This window comes from Ceratotherium simum, chromosome 28 (assembly GCF_057802395.1).
Source record: "Ceratotherium simum simum isolate JZ-2026a chromosome 28, ASM5780239v1, whole genome shotgun sequence".
Lineage (NCBI taxonomy): Eukaryota > Metazoa > Chordata > Mammalia > Perissodactyla > Rhinocerotidae > Ceratotherium > Ceratotherium simum.
Genome location: NC_141927.1, coordinates 16859216 through 16883567, shown reverse-complemented (window position 1 = coordinate 16883567; position 24352 = coordinate 16859216). Strand labels below are relative to the sequence as shown.

Genomic DNA, 24352 nt, shown 5'->3' with positions numbered 1-24352 from the left:
TCCAAGGCCACGCCCCTCGATGACGCCACTTCCGGGCCAGCCGTCTGAGCCAGTGAGCGGACGTCAGCGTCCCTGTCATCGCCACGTCGCAGGCATGGTGAGTATCTCTGCTCGCCACCGACCGCTGCGTTTTCCCCCGGACTTCGGTAGCTGACCCGACTAGCATTTGAAAGGAACTGGTCCTGCGGGGCCCACGGCGGCAGCTGTCACTCCGAGGTCTGGGCCGCCTTCTCCTCGGCCTCTTCCCGAGGCCCCGCACGACCTGAACCCCCCAGCTCTGCCGCGTTTGGACATCTGCTCCAGGCGCCTCCTCCTTGTGAATGCATTTTGAGAACCAGACATTATTCGGTGTTTTTGAAGGTTTTGAAGAAGGATTGGACCTGGGAAAGAAATAAGTAACTTTCTTCAAATACTGTATTCCCTTGGCCCCCGTGAGGTCACCCTGCCCTGGTTTCCCTCCTGTCCCATTGCTCAGCCAGGTCCTCCAGTCTCCATCCTAGATGGGTTGTTCTTCAGGGATACTTTTCTTTACACCCTGTGCTTTCTCCTCAATTTCTATCTCCAGCTTAGACCTTTATTCTGAGCTCCAGATCCACGTATCTAACTGTACCTCCACTTGGATAGCTCAAATGTACTTCAAACTCAGCAGGTTCAAAACTGCCTCATCATTTCCGCCTCCTCTCATCCCACACCCACTCTTCCTCCAGTGATCCCCATCTGAGTAAATGGAACCACTCTCCACCCGGTTGTGCATGCCAAAAATCAGGAAGTCATCCTTGACATCTCCCTCTTCTCTACTTCTAAACACCTGATCAGTAATCAAGTCTTTCGGATTCTACTTCTAAGTGGCTGTCACTTGTCACTCTCTCTACTCTTACCATCCCTGTCCTTGCCACCATCAGATCTAACCATCTGTGCGTCTCTTAAAGGATCCTTTAGGCAGGCTTCACCAATCTGTGCCCCTGCCTGGCCGGGCTTTTCCATCTCCACCCCCATCTTTCTTCTGGAATTGTTCATACTCTTACCTACTTACCCTTCAGATCTCAGCTTAAATATTATTTTTTCAGAGAGGATCTCAATTCAGAACTCTAGGGAGAGTCTAGTGCTTTCATATATGATCTTTTATGGATTCTTCACAACAACACTTTCAAGTTGTATATTTTTCCAGCTTTACAGAAGAGTACAAAAGATTAGTTAAATTGTGCAAAATCATACAGTAACAGTTAAATTTCCTCTTGCCTGTCTTTTTAACTTTTGTCCTCGGTATCTTTCATTGTCATTAAATATTTTTTATTCAAAGAGGTGTATTGTATTTTGTATGGTAGTATTGTTCTTTATTTAACCGACTCCTTATTGATAGCTATTTAGGTGGTTTCCAATTTTTTTTCTTTTTTGCTATGATGAATAACAAGTATGATCTGATAAGTATGATAAATGGACAACATTGAAGATAAATTTGTTCTGAACTTTCTTGATTATTTCCTTCGAATAAATTCCCAGAAATAGAATTGGGGCAAAGGGTATGGCCTTTCAACAGGTTACAGTTTATGAGATGGTTAAAAGCAGTCACCCTTAAAAAAATGTGGCAAGGGATTTGTAAATCAAGAAAACAGTAGTGGTACCTACTCCATAATGTTCCGAGGATCGGAGTTAATTTGTGTCCAGTCATTTACCACAGTGCCTTTTACATTTTAAGAGCTCAGTAAATGTTAGTACTTATTCATTTATTTCAAAATAGGGTTCTTACTGTGGAGTGTGGTTCTTCAGCCTGTTGGGACATATTTTGAGAATCTGATGAAATCTTTGAAACCTATTCCCAGAGTTTCCTTTCCCCTTTTCCCCTCCCCTCAGCAAAATGATACATGTCATTTATCACAGTGACTACCTGAAACTCAGCATATGGACCCAAATTAAGAACTGCTGATAGATTCCATTTTACAAGTGCTTTTTTCCCTTTATAAGTTGCATTTTCCTATGCCATTAACTATTCTTCTAAAGCATGATTTTTCGTGGCTGTATAGTATTCATAATTATTTAACCAATCTTCTGTTGTTGACATTTAGATTAACATCTTTATGCCTGATTCTTTGTGTGTTTTGCAGATTTCCTTAGACTAAATTTCTAAATGCAGAATCACTAGGCCAAGAATGTGAATATAAGGCTTTTGATTCTTACTGCCACATTGCCCTATGAAGAATTCTACAGTTCATACTTCCACCATTAGTGATGTATTAGATTCCTCTCATTGTCTTGACCTCCAGATGTTATCATATTCAGTTCAGTGTTCTTGTCTCCTTCTTAAACTAGTTCTTTACCATTGATGTTTTCTTGTCATTATTAAACCCATTGTTAAGACTATAATTAAAAATATTGTCTTAGAGCAGTGGTCCTCAACTTTTTCACATTAGAATCACTGGTGTAGCGGGTGGAGGGGTGGGGTGGGGGGGACTTTTAAATATCCCTGTGCCTAGACCCTCCTCAGACCAATTAATGAGACTCTCTGGGGGTGCAGCCCAGGTATCAGCATTTTAAGCTCTTCAGGTGATTTTAATGTGGAACAAAGGTTGAGAGTCCCTGATTTAGAATTTAGGGTGTTTTGTTTTTCTCCATAAAACAAGGAATTAACTCAGGAAATAATTTGAAAGTCAAGGTTAATTAATGCCTTAACCTAAATTCAGTTAGCTTCTAATTTATATATGGATGAGTTTGTTTTGTTTTATGATGGAATTTTGGTTTTATTTGTCGTAGGTGATTTCAGAGACTATGGATATACTCTTCAGAATAAGAGGAGGCCTTGATCTGGCTTTTCAGCTGGCTACTGCTAATGGTAGGTCTCCCAAAAAGCTCTCCTTTTTTTTTTTTTTTGGTGAGGAAGATTGGTCCTGAGTAACATCTGTTGCCAATCTTCCTCTTTTTGCTTGAGGAAGATTCGCCCTGAGCTAACATGTGTGCCAGTCTTCCTCTATTTTGTATGTGGGTTGCCACCACAGCATGGCTGACGAGTGGTGTAGGTCCATGCCCAGGATCAAACCCACGAATCCAGGAGGCCAAAGTGGAGCACACTGAACTTAACCACTAGGCCACGGGGCTGGCCCCCAAAAGCTCTCCTTTTTTATTATAAAATTGATGACAAAATGTACTGAGATTCTCTCAATTTTGCTAATGCAACAGAGTGAGAGATAGGATAATTAAACTAAGATCATATAGTTAGTAAGTTACATAAACTGGATTTAAACTTAGACGCTGTGTTCCAGCACCACCAATAGCCCATGGGGCTCCTCTGTGCAAATTAGAAAAAGATGTCCCCTTCCGTAAGAAACTTTACTGCCCTCTCGAAGAAAATTGTCACAATAAATATAAATATCCACAATGAACACAAAGTAAATGATGCATCCAGATTTGTACATTGCAGACTTGCAACTGTACATGATCCTGAGTCTCCCCAGCCCGCTCCCTTGAATGTTACCTTGTTTTGGAATAGTACCAGAACTCCATGGGAGAAAACGCAGCAGGGTTTGTATAAAGCAAATTTAGGTCATCTTCCTGTTTCTGACTTGGGCCACTGCTGCAAACTGAGATAAAGAATATCAGAGGAGGAAGATGCAGAGCTGTGTTTGAGATTTCTTTCACTTGAGCTGCCAGAGTATCGAGTGCAAATTCCCAACAGGCATTTGGTAATTTGAGTCTGAAACTTAGGGGAGAGTGGTCAGGATTGGAGATAGAGCGCTTAATATCTCTCAAGGGTGATAGTTAACACCTTGATAATAAATGACATCACTCATGAAAAGTGCCAAAGTTCCTTGAAGGGATCACCAGCTGGCCGTTGTTTACTGGCCCCGTGGAAACAGGAAGGGAGAGAATGCGGAATGTTCTTTCTGACCCATCCCTTCAGATTAAAAAACTGTTCTCAGTCTTGGTCCACATTGCAATCCCCACTCCAGGACCAATTAAACTAAGTCTCTGTGACAGAGACCTAGACTTCAGTGAGCTTTCTAGGTGATTCTAATGTGCCGTCAAGATGAGAACCATTTTACAAGGACTAAATCAAACTCATTTTCAGGCTTATCTTATCAGTAAAGTGTAGTTGTTCCTTAATATGTTACTTGTATGGATGAAGCCTTACATTTCACAACTTAATAAAAATTGAAGATATACTTTGCTATAAACTTATTGCAAAGTATAATTAATCCATTAATCGATAGATGTAATGATATCATTTCAAATGTGAACAAGGACTGCAGATATTTTTACCTGATTTATTTGAGCTTGTCTTCTGACTTGATTGTATTCTTCCTCCTGTATCAAACTTTCAAACACTCGAGAAAGGGAATCATTAATAAGAAAATATAGAGGAAGGAAGTGCTTAACTTTAAAGACATCACAAATTTTTTAGATAACTTGACCTCGTGGTCCCTCAGGGATAAACAGAAGGTAATCCAGGAATTATGTTTGTTTTTTGTAGTGCAGCTGGAAATCTTTAAATTCAGCTTTCTGAAACATTAAGATGTTTTAAAATCTGATCTAAGTAATCTTTTCTCTACCACTACCCCAAAGTATTTATTTTTCAAGATATCAATGTGATAGTTAAATATTTTAACCACAGGGTTACATAGGATTTAGGAGTATAAAGCTAGGACAAGTATTTAAATATTGTCTTCTTCAAATATATCTTCTTATGTAGTTTTGACTTTCGAACCATAAAAATGTTTTACATATTCAAAAATTCTATTAAATTAAAAGGAAATCTCTGAAAATGAAGTCAGACAAATATCAGGATGGTGACATATCACACAGAGAAAAAGACTGGGACTTTAGAACACAATACTTTGATGGTACAGTCTTAGTGGGATATAGTCCAAGGAGAAAAAGAACTACAAAGAAATTTACATTTCATTCTACAGTTTAATTGCTTTAATTAATATGGTACTTTGAAAATAATTGGAATCCTCATACATTGCTGGTGGGAATATAAAATGGTCCAGCTGCTTTGGAAAACAGTTTAGCAGTTCCTCAATAAGTTAAACATAGAGTTACTGTATGACCCAGCAATGCTACTCCTAGGTAATCACCTAAGAGAATCGAAAACATATATAACACACAATAACTTGTGCACAAATGTTCATAGCAGCATTATTTATGATAGCCAAAAGAAACAACCCATGGGCCGGCCCTGTGGCTTGGTGGTTAAGTGCGCGCGCTGCGATGCTGGTGGCCCGGGTTCGGATCCCGGGTGCGCATCGAGGCACCACTTCTCCGTTCATCCTGAGGCCGAGTCCCACATACAGCAACTAGAAGGATGTGCAGCTACGACATACAACTATCCACTGGGACTTTGGGGGGAAAAAATAAAATAAATAAAATCTTTAAAAAAAAAAAAAAAAAAAAAAAAAGAAACAACCCAAATGCGTATCATCTTATGAATGGATAAATAAAATGTGTTGTTATATCCATACAATGGAATATCCATAAAAAGGAATGAATGCTATGGATGAATTCATAATGTGGATGTGTCTTGAAAATATTATGCTGAAGGAAAGAAGCCAGACACGAAAGGCCACATAATGTGTGATTCCATTTATATGAAGTGTCCAGAACAGCCAAATCTATAGAGGCAAAAAATAGATCAGTGATTGCCATGGGGTAAGTGTAGGGCGAGTGGGGAGTGACCAATGATGGGTACAGTGTTTCTTTTGGGGTGATGAAAATGTTCTGGAATTAGCGATGATTGTAAAACCTTGTGAATATAATCAAAGCAACTGAATTACACACATTAAAAATCTGAATTTTATAGTCTGTGAATTTTATCTCAATTTTTTTTAAAAAAGGCAAAATTTTTATAATTATTGAATCTGGGGAATGGCGATTTGGGAATCAGTTTTGCTATGCTCTAGTTTTGTGTGTTTGGAAACATTCATGTCAAAAAGTTTAAAATTTTTCTCACTAATTTCTATTTATATTCTTTTAATTTAGAAGTTTTTATCAAGAAAGCACTAAAACATGTGCTGAGTGACCTGTCAACCAAGCTTTCCTCAAATGCACTTGTGTTCAGAATTTGCCACAGTTCAGTGTATATATGGCCCAACAGTGATGTAAACACCATTCCGGGAGAACTGACTGACAGTTCTGCTTGTAAGACCATAATGCGCTTTATTCAGTGAGTATGTTTGAATACTGCAGCAAATGTTTTTAAAATGTCATTTCATAGTATAAACATCTTTATGTATTAAAAATTTAGATTTGAACAGGAAGACGATACAAAACGAAAATTCATGAGGAAGAAAGACAAAAAGTTATCAGACTTGGTAAGCAAATCACCTGTCTTCTTAGTGGGAAAAATTTTACATCCTTGAATTTGGAGTTGAGTGAGATCTTAGAGATCATTTAATCCAACTCTTATTTTTTACAGATCAGATTATTATGGTCCAGAAAGATTAAATGACTTGCCTGAGGTTATAGCTGTTTTACATATCAAAACTTTTGTCTCATTATAATACATATCTTAAAAGGATTTCTTGGATGCTTTCTTTGCTCCCACAAAAATAAAACTGCTTGAGTACATTTACAAATTATTTAAAAATAAATAAAAAGGAATCATTCTGAAACATGACAGTGACATATAGGCTGTGTGAGATAGTAAATAATAAATGATTTACTTTTCTTCACACTGTTTTTGGTTCTGTTGATTTCTGAACCGATGCTACTGAGTATCTTCCTGCCATGTGCCATAAACTTTGCCAGATATTGGAGATAAAAAACGGAGCTACTTATTCAAGCCAGAAAGTTGTACAAAATTAATATGACAGTAGTGTTTTTCCAGGCTGGTAGGGGAAAATAGGGTGGACGTGAGGTTGGAGAGGTGGGCAGGGGCCACTTCAGGAGAAGCCTAACTAAATGGTAGCTATTGTACTAGAGAGGAGGGGATGGACACAAGAGATAGTTAGGTGATAAAATGGATTATTCTTGGAAACAACTGGCTGTGAGATGACCAGTTTCTTCAGTAAAGATGGAAGAGGGGAAGACATGAGGTCAGTTTTGGTCATGTTATGTTTGAGACACCAATGAGGTGTCCACGTGAGCTGTCAGATTTACAGATGTGGAAGGTACAGAAAAACTGTGGGCTGTAGATAATAATTTGAGAATTACCAGTAGTTGGAGCTTGACATTTTGAGGAGCACAGGTCAGTTATTTTGTAGAATGTTCGTCAGTTTGGGTTTGTTTTTGGCTTCCTCGTGATTAGGTTCAGGCCGTGCATCGTTGGTAGGAATACCACAGGGGTAATGTTGTGTCCTTCTCAGCACATCGTATTAGAGAGGCGTATGCTCTCAGTTTGTTCCTGGTAGTGGTGATGTTAACTTTTATCACTTACTTAAGGTGGTATCCACCAGTTTTCTCCACTGTGAGGGTCCTATTTTTTCCCTTATAATTAGTATCTCGTGGGAAGATACTTTGAGACTATGTATATATCCTATTCCTCATCAAATTTTTGCCCACCACTTCTAGCATTAATTGATAATTTTTACCAGAAGCTGGCATTAATCTAATGGTTGTAGAGTGGCGATTTTTCTAAGTCTATCATTTCCTTCTACATTTATTAGATAACATTATACTATGAGGAAGAGCTTTTTCCTTTTCCCTGTTTATCTATTTATTATCTGCATGGAAGCATGGATTCTTATTTTATGCACTGAGTTACAATCTTGTTATCATTAGGTATTTTTTTATTTTTTATTTTTGGTGAGGATTGGCTCTGAGCTAACATCTGTTGCCAATCCTCCTCTTTTTGCTGAGGAAGATTAGCCCTGAGCTAACATCCGTGCCCATTTACCTCTATTTTATACGTGGGGTGTGTGTGTGAGGAAGATCAGCCCTGTGCTAACATCTGCCAATCCTCCTCTTTTTTTTTTTTTTTCGCTGAGGAAGACTGGCCCCGGGCTAACATCCGTGCCCATCTTCCTCCACTTTGTACAGGATGCCGCCACGGCATGTCTTGCCAAGCAGTGCGTCAGTGCGCACCCGAGATCCAAACTGGTGAACCCCGGGCCGCCACAGCGGAGCGTGCACACTTAACCGCTTGTGCCACCCGGCCAGCCCCTCATTAGTTATTTTGATGCTCACCTTTTCCAAGGTTTCGCCAATAGAAACGTCTTCAAGTGGCCCCCATTGTCCTTTTGACACTGTATTTTTGAGTACTTCCTATTTTCTTCCACAAGAGGTTCCAGGCACATCATATACTTACCCTGCTCCAGTTCAGGAATCAGCCATTTCTCCAAGGAGCACACACATGTATACATACAGACTATACATATACACATGCACACATATATAACATGTACATTCGTATTTATCTATGTAAATCATATTTATACCTCCAATTCTAGTTCAGTCTCACACAGTTCCTAACCTTTTCCCCGGGAGAAACCTGGCTTCCAGTATCCTCAATATTTTGCTAAATTCATTCAATATATAGAAAGTATTTTCCAAATTGTTCCATACCACTGTTAAAATCAAACCTCCTAATAGAGTTCAGTATTTGTTTATAGTTCTTTATGTCTTTAGACCAGATTTATATAGTCATAATATATATTTAAAAGTTCCTTTGGTGTGTGGTTATTGTATCTTGTTCATTTGATTTTTTTTTATTAAGTCTGTACAAAAGTAGAGAGAATAATATAGGGAGCCCTGGTGAACCTATACCAGCTTTAACGTTTATCAGTACGTGGTCAGTCTGATTTCATCTTTAGTACCCACTCTGCACCTGTCCTCAGATTATTTTGAAGCAGAGAATAGTTTTTTTTAAGATAGGATTTGTGCTTTTAAACAATTTACTGTAATATAGCTTTATCGTCCTTAAAAAGCCCTTTTACTTACCCCTTATATTTAGTGTTCAGTGTGCTATAAATTGACTATTACTGTTTATTGTTATAGCATCAAATAGTAAATATAGATCTTATGCTGGAAATGTCAACCTCTCTGACAGCCATAACCCCCATCATTGAAAGAGAAAGCGGAGGACACCACTATGTTAGTATGACTTTACCGGTTGATGCAGTTATATCTGTTGCTCCAGAAGAAACATGGGGAAAGTAAGTATTTTATAATACTACTGCCACATTGAAACAAGGATTCCTCCCCAAAGTAATCAGAGCCCATTTTTAAATATCATGTAGGTATACCCAGGGTGGTGGTGGTTGTTTTTACTATGATTTATTCCTCGTTTATTATTAAACTGAGTCATCTAGTAATTAAATGTTTATTTGGAAGAAGTAGGGTAGTACGCAAAACCTATAGGGTTTTCCCTTTATCTACACAGAGGAAATATAAAGTTTATTTAACTTTGCATAATTTAGGCTTCTTTTAATAAGCTTGCTCCAGTCAAGTTTTTTTACTATATTCGGGATATATTAATTCTACACTTCGATTTCTCGTGCTCACTATAACTTTTGTTAATGCACTTGAATATTTCCCTCTACAGAGTTCGTAAACTTCTAGTTGATGCAATTCATAATCAACTAACGGATATGGAAAAGTGCATTTTGAAATATATGAAAGGAACATCTATTGTGGTCCCTGAACCATTGCACTTTTTATTACCAGGGGAAAAAAACCTTGTAACAATTTCATATCCATCAGGAATTCCAGATGGTCAGCTGCAGGCCTACAGAAAGGTAAAACCAACTCATTTACTCTTAGAACAAATAAGACTATCATTCCTTTTGTATTTAATTATATATTTCTAATAAATGGGAATTATTGTGTGATTTAATATGAAAGTGTGGAAACAGACTATTAGTTTTACATATTATTTAATTTCTGTTCTTGTGCAACTTCTTCTTTTAAGTATTATTAATGAAAAAGTATTATGGTAAACCATATGTAACATTTTAATTTCATATGCTCACAGTGGTTCATATGGTCTATGAAATTCTTCCGTAATGAAATACAGAAATGAAAAGATGCATACATGCCTACAACAGCTGATGACTGTTAATAAATTCCTTTCCCTTCCATTACTTCCAGATTTGTGAAAGAGATAAGTTCACAGTTAGGGAAGGAAAATTAAGATTTATGCTAATTCTAATTAGGATTTATAGTAATACTCCGTCTCCCACCTCCCACGGTTATTTGGGTTTTATTAGAGTTTGAAGAAAACATGATTGGCATTCAAAGAAATGAGATTTATTGGCAAAATGACTGGTTTTAGAGTACATATTTTTGATGTGTGGCCTTGCCTGGCACCCATCAAATTATACCATGGGAGCACCTTCCTAGTCTCTGTCCCTGAGAAGAAGTATGATACTGTAACCCTCTGTACCTCTCTGTAAGTGTTAGATGAATTGATATGTAGAGGCAACAGCTACACGAGCTGATGGTCCCATTCAAACTGCTAGAATACACAGGAGATACGAAAAAGAAAATGTCAAACTTTTCAAAGTAACTATTACATGCTTTTATACAATTGGGAATATTTTGCATTTTAAACATGTATGTGTATTTTTATTTTGATGCCATATTGGTTGGTTTCATACCACCAATATCTACTCTGTAATTTAATCTTTACCCCTTATATTTGTTAAGTACTCGAAGCATGATTTTTCAAAATACTTTGATATAATTATATCATTGTTAATTATATTTTACTCATTTACAAGGCTGTTTCAAAACCAGTCTTTAGCCTGGATGTACTTGAACGGACTGTGTTATAATAAATAATTAATTTTAAATTATCTCAGTTCTCTCACTAACAAATTACTTTCATTTTTCTACGTTCCCTTCCAGTTTCTATCTGTATACATAGATAAATAAAAATAAGTCTTATTTGGTTTTAGTTTAATCTCACTCTCTTTGACCTTAGTGAATTAAATCATAGGTATGTTTGATAACTTTTATAACCAATATATAGTTAATTTTCTGTGTTTCATATCTTTATTTATTGACTAGGAATCTAAATCATTTAACTTTTTTTCTCTTCTTCTCTATTCTAATTTCATTTAGGAGTTACATGATCTCTTCAATCTGCCTCACGACAGACCTTATTTCAAAAGGTGTAATGCTTATCACTTTCCAGATGAACCATATAAAGATGGTTACATTAGAAATCCACATATTTATCTCAATCCACCTAACATAGAGACTGGTATGGTGAGTTTAATAATTGCTTATGGGAGTCAGTTGATCATTAATGTCATGAGTTGTTTTTTGTTTGTACCCAGTGGACGTTGTAAGGATTAATTCATAATGTATGTCATCCCTAAAACGTAATTTACCACCCGTTTCTTTTAGTAATCCTTGCTTAAGATAGTAGTAATTCACAGTGGTCTAAAAAGGTTAGGAATAGATAGTGTGTACCACATTTCTCTTACTAAATTACATTCCCTATTTTCTTTAATGGCTTGTCCCATTTTATTTTCATTAAGGGCATATTCTCCCCAGAACACACTGTAGCAGAAGTCTAAGAAGGTACTGCAGCGTGTGTTCTGTGCAGTGTGTACCTGGCTGCCAGGGGTAGATCCTCACTCAAGGTGGCTCAAGTAAGAGGGATCGGCAGAGCGTGGGGAAGGTTCCTTTAAGGATGCATGCAGGCTGGGAGGAAAGGATCTCACAGGCGTCTGAGACCAGGAATCCTTGGACAGCTGGGCCTCTGAGAACAAAGCAGCCCTGGGGCTGCCAGCTGCCTCAGTCTCAGGCCTACAGCGACTCCTTGATGGCATTTCTGCTGCTTTCTGTGTGGATGCTTTTCATCCTAACTGGCCTGTTCCTCCCATTTACTCTGTCTTTTCTCAGCCTCGTATCCTCTGTTTCCTCATTGTTTCAGCTTGTGTATAACTTTTTCCTACTCTCCCTCGTAGCTGCCCATTGTATGCATCGTTTCAGCTTCATTCCCTGCTCCCGACTGCCTGATTCGCTCTGCATCTCTCAATTCAAATTCCCAAGAGAGGAAATGTGATTGGTCATCTTGTCATGGCATTTATTCAGTACCTGCCGAGTCTCCAGGCACTTTGTAAGGAGATTTTAAGAATTAAAAATGAATATATGCAGCTGGCCCAGTGGCGTAGCGGTTAAATTCGTGCCTTCTGCCTCAGCAGCTCAGGGTTCGCTGGTTCGGATCCTGGGTGCGACCTACTCACTGCTCATCAAGCCATGCTGAGGCGGCATCCCACATAGAAGAACTAGTAACACCTACAACTAGGATACACAACTGTGTACTGGGGGCTTTGGGGAGGAAAAAAAAGAGGAAGATTGGCAACAGATGTTAGCTCAGGACCAATCTTCATTTAAAAAAATGAATATATGATATACAGTATCTACCCTGGAGGAGTTAGGGGCCCGCTTCTAGTCCTGGCCATCAGAGGGCACTTGGGACAGCAGTGCCATCTGCAAGAGCCGTGGGCAGACCAGCTTCCCGCAGAAAGACCCTGGCTGGGCACTCACCGTTAACATGTGTACAAAGGAGTCTTGACTCAACTTTGCAGTGATATTAAATGATTTCACTTATTTTGCTTATATGGGAGGAAATCTTGAAAGACCTATTCCTGGTTAAAAATCTTGCTCTGTCACAGTCATAGAATCAGAACAGAAATGCAAAACTTAAAGTCTCTAACAAACAATATAACTCTTGATGGTTTTCTAGTAGATTATTGCATAAATGTTTTCTCTCTCAGACTCTACTTGGAACTCCTGTAGGGTAAATCTTGTATCATATATTTGTTTTTAATTCTTAATAATTCCTTACAAAGTGCCTGGACACTCAGAAGTACTGAATAAATGCTGATTGATTTTTGACAATGAAATGAGTTCATTATCTCTATTACAGAGATACAAGAGGCATTTATATATTTTTTAAATATTTATTATATATTTGATATGTACCTATAACATATATGTGAATTGTAAAGCATAGTAAGGAAGTGAATACCAGAAAGCTCCCTACTCACTATAAGAACTAGAACATTACCAGTCTGACTGTGTGTTCTTTCCTTATCCATCCACTCCTGCCTCCCCTACACCCCGAGAGGCACTGTTATACTGAGTTTTATGTTCATTATCCACTTCCTTTTTGTTTTGTTTTGTTTTGGTGAGGAAGCTCAGCTGTGAGCTGACATCCATTGCCAATCTTCCTCTTTTTGCTGAGGAAGATTAGCCCTGAGCTAACATCTGTGCCACTCTTCCTCTATTTTGTATATGGGATGCCACCGCAGCATGGCTCAATGAGAGGTGCATAGGTCCGCATCCAGGATCTGAACCTGCAAACCCCGGGCCACCAAAGCAGAGCATGCAGACTTAACCACCATGCCACCAGGCTGGCCCCCTTTACTTCCTTTTTTTAATACTTTCATCATATATTCATATATTCCCTCAACTATGTAGCTTTTAGTGTTGCTTGCTTTTGAGCTTAATAAAAATGGTGTCATTCTGTGTGTCATCTGCTACAACTCGCCTTTTCCATCAATATTCTGTCTGTAAGATTTTTCCGTGGTATTGTGTCTAACTGTAGTTCAGTTATCTTTATTGCTGTATAATATACCTTGGTATGATTTTTTTTCCAGGTTTTTTGCTATTTAGACAACCCTGTTATGAACATTCCTGTACATGTCTCTTGTTACATATGTGCAACAATTTGTCAGCGTTTTGCTATATTTGCTTCATTTCTCCTCTTTTTCCCCTTGAGCCATTTCAAAGAAAATTACAGACATCATGCTATTTACAGCCCTAAATACTTGAGCTCAAATTTCTAAACAGTAATAGATTTGCATTCATGGGATAAACCTACTTTGGTTATGATTCATGATTATTTTTTATTCTCTGCTAGATTTAGTTTGTTAATATTTTGTTAAGATTTTTGCATCTATGTTCATGAATGATATTGGCTTATAATTTTCTTTTCTCATACTCTTCTTATTTTGTTTTTGTATCAATAATATACTGGCTCATTGAAAGAGTTGAGAGCGTTCCTCTTCTTTAAATTTCCTAGAGGAATTTATGTAAGATTGACATGCTCTTTCCTTGATCATTTGGTAAAACTGCCCTGTAAAACAGTCTGGGCTTAGCGTTTTCTTTGTGGGAAGATTTGTAATAACCGATTTAATTTTGTTAATGGTTACAGGACTTTTTCATTTTTATAAGTTGTATTTATCTAGGTTTTAATCTCTACTGTAGCTGTAGAAATCTTTTCTTTTTCATTCTTCATATCATTTTTATGCTTTCTCACCCCTTTTTTTAACTTTTGGCTTTCTTGACCCCCTCTATTGTAACTTTTGTATTCTACTTCATTAATTTTTGCTCTTTACTTAATTGGATTTACTGTTGTTCATTTTCTGACTTCTTAAGTTGGATACACTTAGCTTATTGTTAATCTTTTTTATTTTCTAATTTAAGGTTTTAAATTTCAAGCAAAGTACTGCTTTCACAGGTTTTAATTTGAAGTATGTTGGTTTTATTCACTTCTAAATATCTTTACAGTTCTGATTTTTCTTTAATCCTGTGTTATTTAGAAGTGTTTTTTAATGTCCAAGTGTATCAGAATTTTTTATTTATTTATTTATTTAGACTGATTTCTGACTCTTTTGCCTACTGGTCAGAAACAATTTCTATGTGATACAGACTCGAAAACTTACTGAGACTTATATTCATTTCCTATGGATGCTGTAACAGCTACAAATTTGGTGGCTTACAACTACAAAAATGTGGGCCGGCCCGGTGGCTTAGCGGGCTTAGCGGTTAAGTGCGCGCGCTCTGCTACTGGCGGCCTGGGTTTGGATCCCGGGCGCACACCGATGCACCGCTTCTCCGGCCATGCTGAGGCCGCGTCCCACGTACAGCAACTGGAAGGATGTGCAACTGTGACATACAACTATCTACTGGGGCTTTGGGGAAAAAAAGGAGGAAGATTGGCAATAGATGTTAGCTCAGAGCCGGTCTTCCTCAGCAAAAAGAGGAGGATTAGCATGGATGTTAGCTCAGGGCTGATCTCTCTCACTAAATAAATAAATAAATAAACAAACAAACCAATCAATCAATCTATCTATCTATCTATCTAATCTATCTATCTACAAAAATGTATTCTCTCACAATTCTGGAAGCCAGAAGTCTGAAATCAGTATCACTGGGCTGAAATGAAGGTGTCAGCAGGGCCATGCTCCCTCCAGAGGCTCTTAGGGAGAATCCATTCCTTGCCTCTTCCAGCTTCTAGTGGCTGCCGGCATTCCTTGGTTTATGGCTGCATGGCTCTTATCTCTGCCTCTGCGGTCACGGTGGCTTCTCTTCTCTGTCTCAAATTTCCCTCTCTTATAAGGATACTTATGGTTGCATTTAGGGCCCACCTGGATAGTCCAGAAAAATCTCTTCCATCTTAAGATCCTTAATTGAATCACATCTGCAAAGACCCTTTTTTTTTTTAAACCACGTAAGGTAACATCCACAGGTTCCAGGGATTAGGATGTACATATCCTTTGGGGACCACTTTTCAGCCCATCACAGTGGTCCAGTTATAAATTTTCTATGTGTGCTTGAGAAGAATATACATTCTCTAATTGTTGGGTGAGAATTCTGTATTTGTTCATGACTCTTCTTACCTTATTTTAAAAAAATAATGAGGGCTGGCCCCGTGGCTTAGTGGTTAAGTGCGCATGCTCTGCTGCTGGCGGCCTGGGTTTGGATCCTGGGCGCGCACTGACGCACCGCTTCTACAGCCATGCTGAGGCTGTGTCCCACGTACAGCGACTAGAAGGATGTGCAGCTATGGCATACAACTATCTACTGGGGCTTTGGGGGAAAAAATAAATAAATAAAATTATTTTAAAAAATAATAATAATAATAATGATACCAATTTGTCAACAAAGATGTGTATTCTTAGCATTATACTACAAGAAAGAATTTATATGATACTGGCCCTCATTTAGGGATCTTTAAATAGCATACTGGGGCTGTATCATGGCAGGTTTACAGAATTGCAGAAACATTCGTCATATGTCCCATTATATGGACCCTTTGTTTGTTCATTCCTTTATTCCTTCCTTCCTTCATCATTTATTTGGAAAACATTTATTGACTATTAATGTTTGCCGGCCCATTGTAAAAGCTTGAGCCTAGAAATAAATAAGACACAGTGCATGCCCTTATTGAGCACACATGTTAGTGTGGCGAGGCAAATATTTAAAAAAATAACAGTAAGTAATGTGTAAGTAGTGGTAAGTGCTTTGAAAAATAAAAAATAAAGCAGGATAGAGAGTGACAGGCAGGGCAGGGGGTGGGTAGTGAGTGAACGTGCCATTTTTAGGTTGGATGACCAAGGAAGGCCTCTGCCATTTGAGCAGAGACCTGAGGGAAGTAAGGGCGCAAGCTGTAAGAGAATTTGGGAAAAGGGTGTTCCAGGCGGAGAGAACCGTAAGGCTCTGAGATCAGCTTGCCCCTGGCATGTCTGAACCTAAGCAGAGCCAGCAACAGGGAAAGGTGGTAGGAGATGAAGTTGGAGAGGAGGCCAGAAGGCAGGACTTGCCAGGCCTTATAGCCTTTGGTAAGGACTTCGAACATTTAATAAAATGCCCAGAGGGTATAATGTTCAACTGTAGTTCTCTGAGGCGTTTTCATAAGGAACTAAATTAACAGTTTAGGTCTGAGAACAGTAAACTTGACTTGCGTGTATGTATAGAATATGTACATCTATCGTAAGTTAATAATTTACTCTGTTTCTTCTTTTTATATAGATTTACATGGTCCAGGGCATATATGGTTATCATCATTATATGCAGGATCGGGTAGATGACAATGGCTGGGGCTGTGCTTATCGATCTCTGCAGACTATCTGCTCTTGGTTCAGACACCAGGGATACACCGAGAGATCCATTCCAACACACAGAGAAATCCAGCAGGTACAGAACGTGCCGTTTTCCATTATAGTCAGTGGTGCATTTCATTAGCCCATGATATACCATTAATAATTATTACCTCATGGGCACAGACTTATTTCTGTTTTGAAGGAAAAGAATATACTGGTCATCAGGGAAAATTCCCTCAATGTGATTTTTAGTATCTGTCTTGTGTATGGACGTTCTGGTATTTTAAATGCATACAGGCTCTGGTTGACGCCGAGGACAAACCAGCAACCTTTGTCGGATCTCGGCAGTGGATCGGGTCTATCGAGGTACAGCTGGTGCTCAACCAACTGATTGGGGTCACTTCAAAAATACTCTTTGTCAGGTAAGAAGAAATTAGAGAAAGCACTTCAAAGCAAGTCTGTCATTTTATTAAAATAATAGAAAAATTATTTATCTTTTCCCCACATTTGTTTTCACTCCTCTTTCTTCCTCCACATTGCCTCATTGCTTTATAAATCTCATTTTTTTAACCGTAAATTTTTTTTGGTTATTTTTTAGAAGACTTCTGAGTTTGTGAGTAAACTTTGTGATATATACTGGTATGTTCTAGGCCTAATTTTAGCCTAGAAGAGGAAAATTTGGAAATATGTCAACTTTGAGTGGAGTTATAGAAAATCAAGCTTTTTATGCTCAAGTCTTTTTTTTTTTAAGGATAGGGGTCCTTTTTTTTTTTCTTTTTATAATTTTATTTATTTTTTTTTTCCCCCAAAGCCCCAGTAGATAGTTGTATGTTATAGCTGCACATCCTTCTAGTTGCTGTACTTGGGACCCAGCCTCAGCATGGCTGGAGAAGTGGTGCGTGCCCGGGATCCGAACCCGGGCCACCAGTAGCAGAGCGCGCGCACTTAACCGCTAAGCCACGGGGCCGGCCCGCTCAAGTCTTTAAAAAGTCTTGAAAGGAGAAAATCAAATGTTGATCTATGACTGACCTTTTCATCTACCTCTTGCTCTTTTTCTTCTTAAGATGTTAATAAACTAATAATGTGTCTGAATAATATATTCATTTCATTTTTTCCAATATCGTTTAACCATAATGCCAACATTAAAATATGAGTAAATATACGGGGCTGGCCCTGTGGCGTAGCGGTTAAGTGCACGCGCTCCGCTGCTGGTGGCCCGGGTTCAGACCCTGGGCGTCCACTGACGCACCCCTTGTCAGGCCATGCTGTGGCGGCATCCCACATAAAGTGGAGGAAGATAGGCATGGATGTTAGCTCAGGGCCAGTCTTCCTCAGCAAAAAGAAAAAGAGGATTGGCATGGATGTTAGCTCAGGGCTGATCTTCCTCACAAAAAAAATATATATATATGAGCAAATATAAATTAAATAAGATTGATTTCTATGACCGTAACTAGTTTGGTCCTTATTTATGAGCTTATGTTTTAAATTAATTTTCTATTACAACAATGTTGATAAATACAGTAACATTATCCTTATTTGTCTAAATGATTTAATACAGCTGATTTCACATTTGCAATTTGGATTGGCTGTGGAAATCAGTTTATTAACAAATAAAAGGTAGATTAAGTAATGAAGCGTATGGTGATTAAAAAGTGAAAGTTCTGGCACAGAATAAATATTAATAAATAAATAAACATTATTTATACATTCCTTACTAAGCAAGAGCTAAGGTTTAGCACCACCTGGCACCTCCATTCTAAAAAAATACCTCCCTTCATCTGTCCATCCTTCTTCTCAAAAGTACAAATTGTATAGGACATTGAAATATTCCCTAAAAATAATATGTTGTACTTGAAAACATTTTGCAGTTTTCAGATTGGCTTCACAGATATTGTCTTAGTCCTGGAATCTCTGTGATGTAGACAGGGCAGCTTTAACCGGTCCCAACTTAAAGATGAGAAATACAGACTCCGAGTCTGAGGGCAAGAAGACAAGAACCCAGGACTTAAGACTCATTCTTCTCATAATTAAAACCACCGAGAAGAGGGCCGGCCCCGTGGCTTAGTGGTTAAGTACGTGTGCTCCACTGCTGGTGGCCCGGGTTCGGATCCCGGGCGCGCACTGAGGCACCACTTCTCCGGCCATGCTGAGGTCGTGTCCCACATACAGCAACTAGAAGGATGTGCAGCTCTGACATACAACTATCTACTGGGGCTTTGGGGGAAAAAAATAAATAAATAAAATAAAATAAATTAAAAAAAAAAAAACCACCCGGAAGAGCCCCCTGGGCATCAAGGTGACCACTTTCCACCTCATGTTAAAAATCCAGGACCTTCTTCATGCAATTCCAGAAGCAAAGAATCAAGGTCTTCCTGCTTCCTTCCTAGTGCATTAGTGGCCTTCAATATTGAGAGAGGTTATGCTGCTTTAAATTGCTCTCTCAGTCAGTTCCCTACCACTTAGTTTTATTTAAATTTATATGTGTTGTTTTCAATAACCAAAAAACAAAAAGGTAGAAAACATTGGTTCCCAAGCTCATTATTTGACCTCAGTGTTAGAAATAGCCCTTCTGATAGAAAATGCTTTCCTTCTAGCCAAGGCTCTGAGATGGCCTCTCAAGGGCGGGAGCTGGCTCATCATTTCCAGAGTGAAGGAACCCCAGTGATGATCGGTAAGGTGTTTTGGAGATCTTGGGCTCTTTTGGTAGAGAGGAGAGTATGTAAACTTACCGTTAATATAAATACTTAATTTCACATAAAATTATTCATTTTTAAACATTTCAGAACTAGTTTTTATACCATTCATGCTGACCTCTAGATATTTATTTTAAAATTTCCAAGGTGGGAGGAAAGTTACAAAAAAGATTATAGTAACCAGAAGAAGTAATGGCTAAGAAGAGAAATGATAACTGTGTTCTAATATTTAGAGTTGAGAGCAATATGGAAAAGAGGCAATGATCACTCAACTGAGCATCATAAGTCATGGCTCTGTCACTAACTTGGCTGGCTGTGTGACACTATACAAATTGCTCAACCTCTCTGGGCTTTATTTGTAAAACGAGAGGGTTGGATTAGCTGATCTAAAGATTCTCAATTCTATGAGGAACAAGACTTGTCCTGTGATGCTAGAAGACAAGCTAAGACTGGTGTGTAAGAGATACAGGTAGACAGATTTTAGCAGAATATCAGGAAGAATGAAGGAGTGGATGGGCTGTACCCCTGAAGGTACTCAGAGCAGAGGCGGCATGCCCATCAGCTGAGAGAGGTACCACAGCAGTGATCGGTACCCTGCTGGGAGGAGTTTAGACCCTCTGTGGCCCTCTAAATCCAGTTTAGGTGATTCCATGGATATGGCGGTGGATTATAAACTTTAAATAATCATAGATATGATTGTATCTTTTCTGTCTTAAAGATGTTATTTTATCTTTTCAGAGTATAATTGACATTGTTTGTGGTCTTTTACAATGTAGGCTAGTCAATTTTAGTGTTGTGTTAGATCAATCAATAGGCAAAATAGTCTTTTTAATTTGAATAGGAAGTTGAGGTTAACGTATGCCCTCTCATATTTCATATTTCTTCTTCTGTAGGGGGAGGTGTTTTGGCCCACACAATACTCGGAGTTGCATGGAATGAGGTTACAGGGCAAATAAAATTTCTGATTTTAGATCCGCATTATACAGGTGCTGAAGATCTGCAAGTTATTTTGGAAAAGGTAAGTATCTGTTTAACAGAAATTCAGATACAAGGCAAAGAACCCAGAACCAAAGTATAGCAAACCGGCTGTTAACAGGAAAAGAGATTATAAACCAAGGCAGTGATCCTCACCATCAGGAGGTATTCTAAGGCTGTGATGAGTAACTGTCTCTCCAGATAGGGAGGACAGGAGGGAACTAAAGTAAATTGCAGAAGACAAAGTTTAGGTTAGATTTAAAAAGACTTTCTCTCTTACAAAACTTAATAATGGAATACAAAGCTCATCAATATATTCCCTTGGAGATTTTACAGCTTTGCATAAACAAATGTATTGAGGTTTACCAATGCCTTGAAATAGGAGAGTGGAATATATAAACTTTTATAATTTTAGAATTAACCAAAAATAGCTATGCAGTATGCTGGACATTATGGAAACTAGACTACTTTTAATGTGTTTACATAGAACAATCTCATTCTATAAAGGATTTGAATTTGAGACATTTGTTGATGCTCATAATATCAGCTAAAGGAGGTATAAATTTAATAGTGATAATTAATATAATTAATAATGACAATAATATATCCTGTTACCCACTATCTTTCATTTTTATCATGTTGTTACTTAAGTCAGTATCATTAGTACCAATAAAAAGGTTTTTCTGAACTTTGAAGTTGTGGTTTAATTAGGTCACTTTTTTAAAAGCAGAATTCTGGGGAATTGGATGGTTTAACATTGAAATTAATTGGTGAGATGTTTTCAGAGGTTGAAAAGAATATAACTACATTAGATTACGAAAACCCTAAAGATGTTTTATATGTAAGGCGCTTTAATGTGTGTGTAGCTGAACTCTCTTATAGCCCCAGGTTAGTAAAGTCTTTTGCTAATAATAAGAGTCATCTGTAAATACTAACAGGTCATAAATGCGTTCTTAAAATTTTAGGTGTTTTTCTCCCTGCTTTTCTCTTTTAAGGCATTTGGACTTTTTAATCTATGAAATATTGTTGGCTGGCACACATATCTTACTGAAAATAGGAGCAATATTGACTCTCTTTCTGTAGCAAAGTTTTCATTCAGCATTCACTAAGTACCTAATATGTGACATCCACTGTCCTAAGCACTAGGGGTATTAACAAGGTCTTTAAGGATCTGTCGGTCTAGTGTAGAAGAACAGAGAAGGAGAGTGTGGAAAGGACCCTCAGGAACAAATGTGGTATCTACGGTGGAGGTTACAACATGGCTGATCTTGTAGAGGGATCACTTAGAGACAGGGAAAGGAAAGCCCGGCACATTCCGTAAACTACGGTAGTTTTCACATGACTAGCACTGGTGAAGAGGTGTGGCTGGAGGGGTGCACAGGAGCTAATTCCAGAAGGGTGGCCATCTGAGCCAGGCAGAGAAGCAGGGCATTTAGATTGTGTCTTAAAGGCAGTGAGAAGCCTTAATTATTTTATTGGAGGCATGATATAGATAATAAAATTACTTCTTTCTGACTGGCTTGAGGGACTTTGCACTAGATGGAACTATCTAGATAGGGTTTTCTGAAGCAGTTAGCTACAGTAAGGCCTTGTCCCTGATGACTTTCTCTGAGAATTGCACTCTCCTTCTTTGCTAGTTATATTTCTGTAGAATTTTGCAACTGCAAAACACCCATTGCTCTATTAGCACATATAAGAAACCATGAAGCCGAGGCCTGGCCATCAGTAGAACTGTTCCCTCTCACTTGACTCCAGAATCTAAGGCGCTGTCTTAGTCTGTTCGGGCTACTGTAACAGAATACCATGTACTGGGTGGCTTATAAACAACAGAAATTTACTTCTCACAGTTCTGGAGGCTGGGAAATCTCAGATCCACCTCGTGGTTCATAGAGGGCAGTCTTTTTCACCGTGTCTTGACATGGTGGAAGAGTTGAGGGAGCTCGCTGGGGCCTCTTTAATGAGGATACTAATCCCATTCACGAGGGCTCCACCCTCAAAACCTTCTCCCCTCCCAAAGGCCCTACCTCCCAATAGCACCACATTGGGGATCAGGCTTCAACATGTGATAGCAGCGGCCAGGGAAAGTTCTGCCTCTGCCTGACCTCTCTTTACCTTCTTTGAGAGTTTTCCTGTTTGAAGTTCCCAGGCCAGTCACCTCAAAGGAAAGAGGCATGGCCCCCCCATCTACTCCTGTTAGTTCCTGGCTTTGGCACCCTCTCTATCCACTTATCTTAAAAGAAAATTTGAGTCTGATTACCTGGAGAAGGCCTACCTGTGTGAAAGGATCACAAAAAGATTAAAACAGAGATAGATTAAGCCTTTTTTTCCATTTACCATTAAGAAAACAGATTTTAGGACATTACATTTATTGAAGTTTTGCCAAAAAATTAGATAATAAAAAGCTTATTTATGTACAGAAATAGGTCTCAAAGACAATAAACCAAACTTAACGGCGGTTACCTGGGGGCGGGGGGAGTAGGACTGGTGCAGGATTTTTTTTTTATTTTTTACTTTCATCTCATTTGAATTTTTACAATGTGTATCTTGTTTTTGCAATTAGAAAAAGAAAAATGAGAAAATTAAAGAGCATTTCTACTCCACCCTCCTGCCTCCACAATGAAAACAGAGCTAACACACTGCCTTCTGTAGGAACTGTGAACTTGGACTCTAGGTCCCTGCCAGAATACCCAGCAGCTTCTGAGTGAATTAGAGTAAAGACCACCACCACCTTGTCAGCCAGTGGTGTTTTAAGAGTCCTAGCTAGCCTCCTCACAAGTATTTCACAAACAAAGCATTTTACTTCAGAATGATTTAACAGACCAGTCGTTAGCTGGGTCTTAAATCAATAGCCCTTGATAAAATTTGATAAACATTTATATTCACAATGAGATTTTGTCTGAAAATAATTTTCTCTGCTGGGGAAAAGGGTTAATACTGACATGAAGAATGGAAAAATTGAATGATGACTGCCTGAGGAAAAGGAAGGGCATAGAATGTAACTCGGGGCAAGTTCAGATTTCTCACTGCCTTATTTCCTCATAGCTGAGATGCCTCTGCATGGTGGATATTACTGTCTTGTATGGACTGCTAAGAAAAACAAACTGCCCATTTTTAAACCATCACACGCCATCGACTGCCAGAATTGTAAAACTGTACATCTTAGAATCACTAAAATGTGGCATTTGGAGTAACAATCACCATAAGGAAGCTTTTCTTTTTTTTATAATTTCTATGATTAAATACTATAGAATTAAAATTTTTTTTTTTTTTTTTTTTTTTAAGATTTTATTTATTTTATTTTTTGCCCCCAAAGCCCCAGTAGATAGTTGTATGTCACTGCTGCACACCCTTCTAGTTGCTGTATGTGGGACTCGGCCCCAGGATGGACAGAGAAGTGGTGCCTCGATGCGCACCCGGGATCCGAACCCGGGCCGCCAGCATCGCAGCGCGCGCACTTAACCACCAAGCCACAGGGCCGGCCCTAGAATTAAAATTTTTAAAAATTCTATCTGAAATGGACCCAAATAACTTACTTTTCTATGCTTTATAGGAATTCAAATCTTTGAATTAATTATATAGGTATTTAGAGTCTTATTTCGAGATCCTGCTGGACTCGAGATTCGAGATTACAGCAGGACTGTAAAATGTTACAATTTCGATGGTGTAGTCCTATAACTTTGTAAAAGGTTTTCCTTTCCCTTCTCCCAAATCTAGGGCTGGTGTGGATGGAAGGGCCCAGACTTTTGGAACAAGGATGCTTACTATAACTTATGTCTTCCCCAGCGACCAAATATTATTTGAAATATCTTGGACTCAAAGACTGTAATAAAGTTGTATTATAAATTTGTTAATAAACAATAAGTTTAATTTCAAATTAAATCCTGAGTGTAGTTTGATGGTTTAAACTATGAT

At 38.4% G+C, this 24352-nt stretch overlaps 1 protein-coding gene across 2 annotated transcripts; it reads left to right on the top strand.

Moving 5' to 3' along the window:
- Positions 1-4: 4 nt before the first annotated feature.
- Positions 5-24327, top strand: UFSP2 (UFM1 specific peptidase 2). Of its 2 annotated transcripts, none has more exons than XM_087418364.1 (12): positions 5-97; positions 2749-2827; positions 5971-6154; positions 6236-6302; positions 8926-9083; positions 9473-9665; positions 10993-11139; positions 16702-16866; positions 17070-17194; positions 19367-19443; positions 20359-20483; positions 24155-24327. In XM_087418364.1, exons 1-12 carry the CDS (start codon positions 20-22, stop codon positions 24239-24241), a joined length of 1485 nt encoding a protein of 494 aa, XP_087274490.1. In that variant the 5' UTR covers positions 5-19; the 3' UTR covers positions 24242-24327. The 2 variants fall into 2 exon arrangements, with proteins under 2 accessions (XP_087274490.1, XP_087274491.1); XM_087418365.1 differs by lacking the exon at positions 5-97 and adding an exon at positions 108-395.
- The last annotated feature ends 25 nt before the right edge of the window (positions 24328-24352 follow it).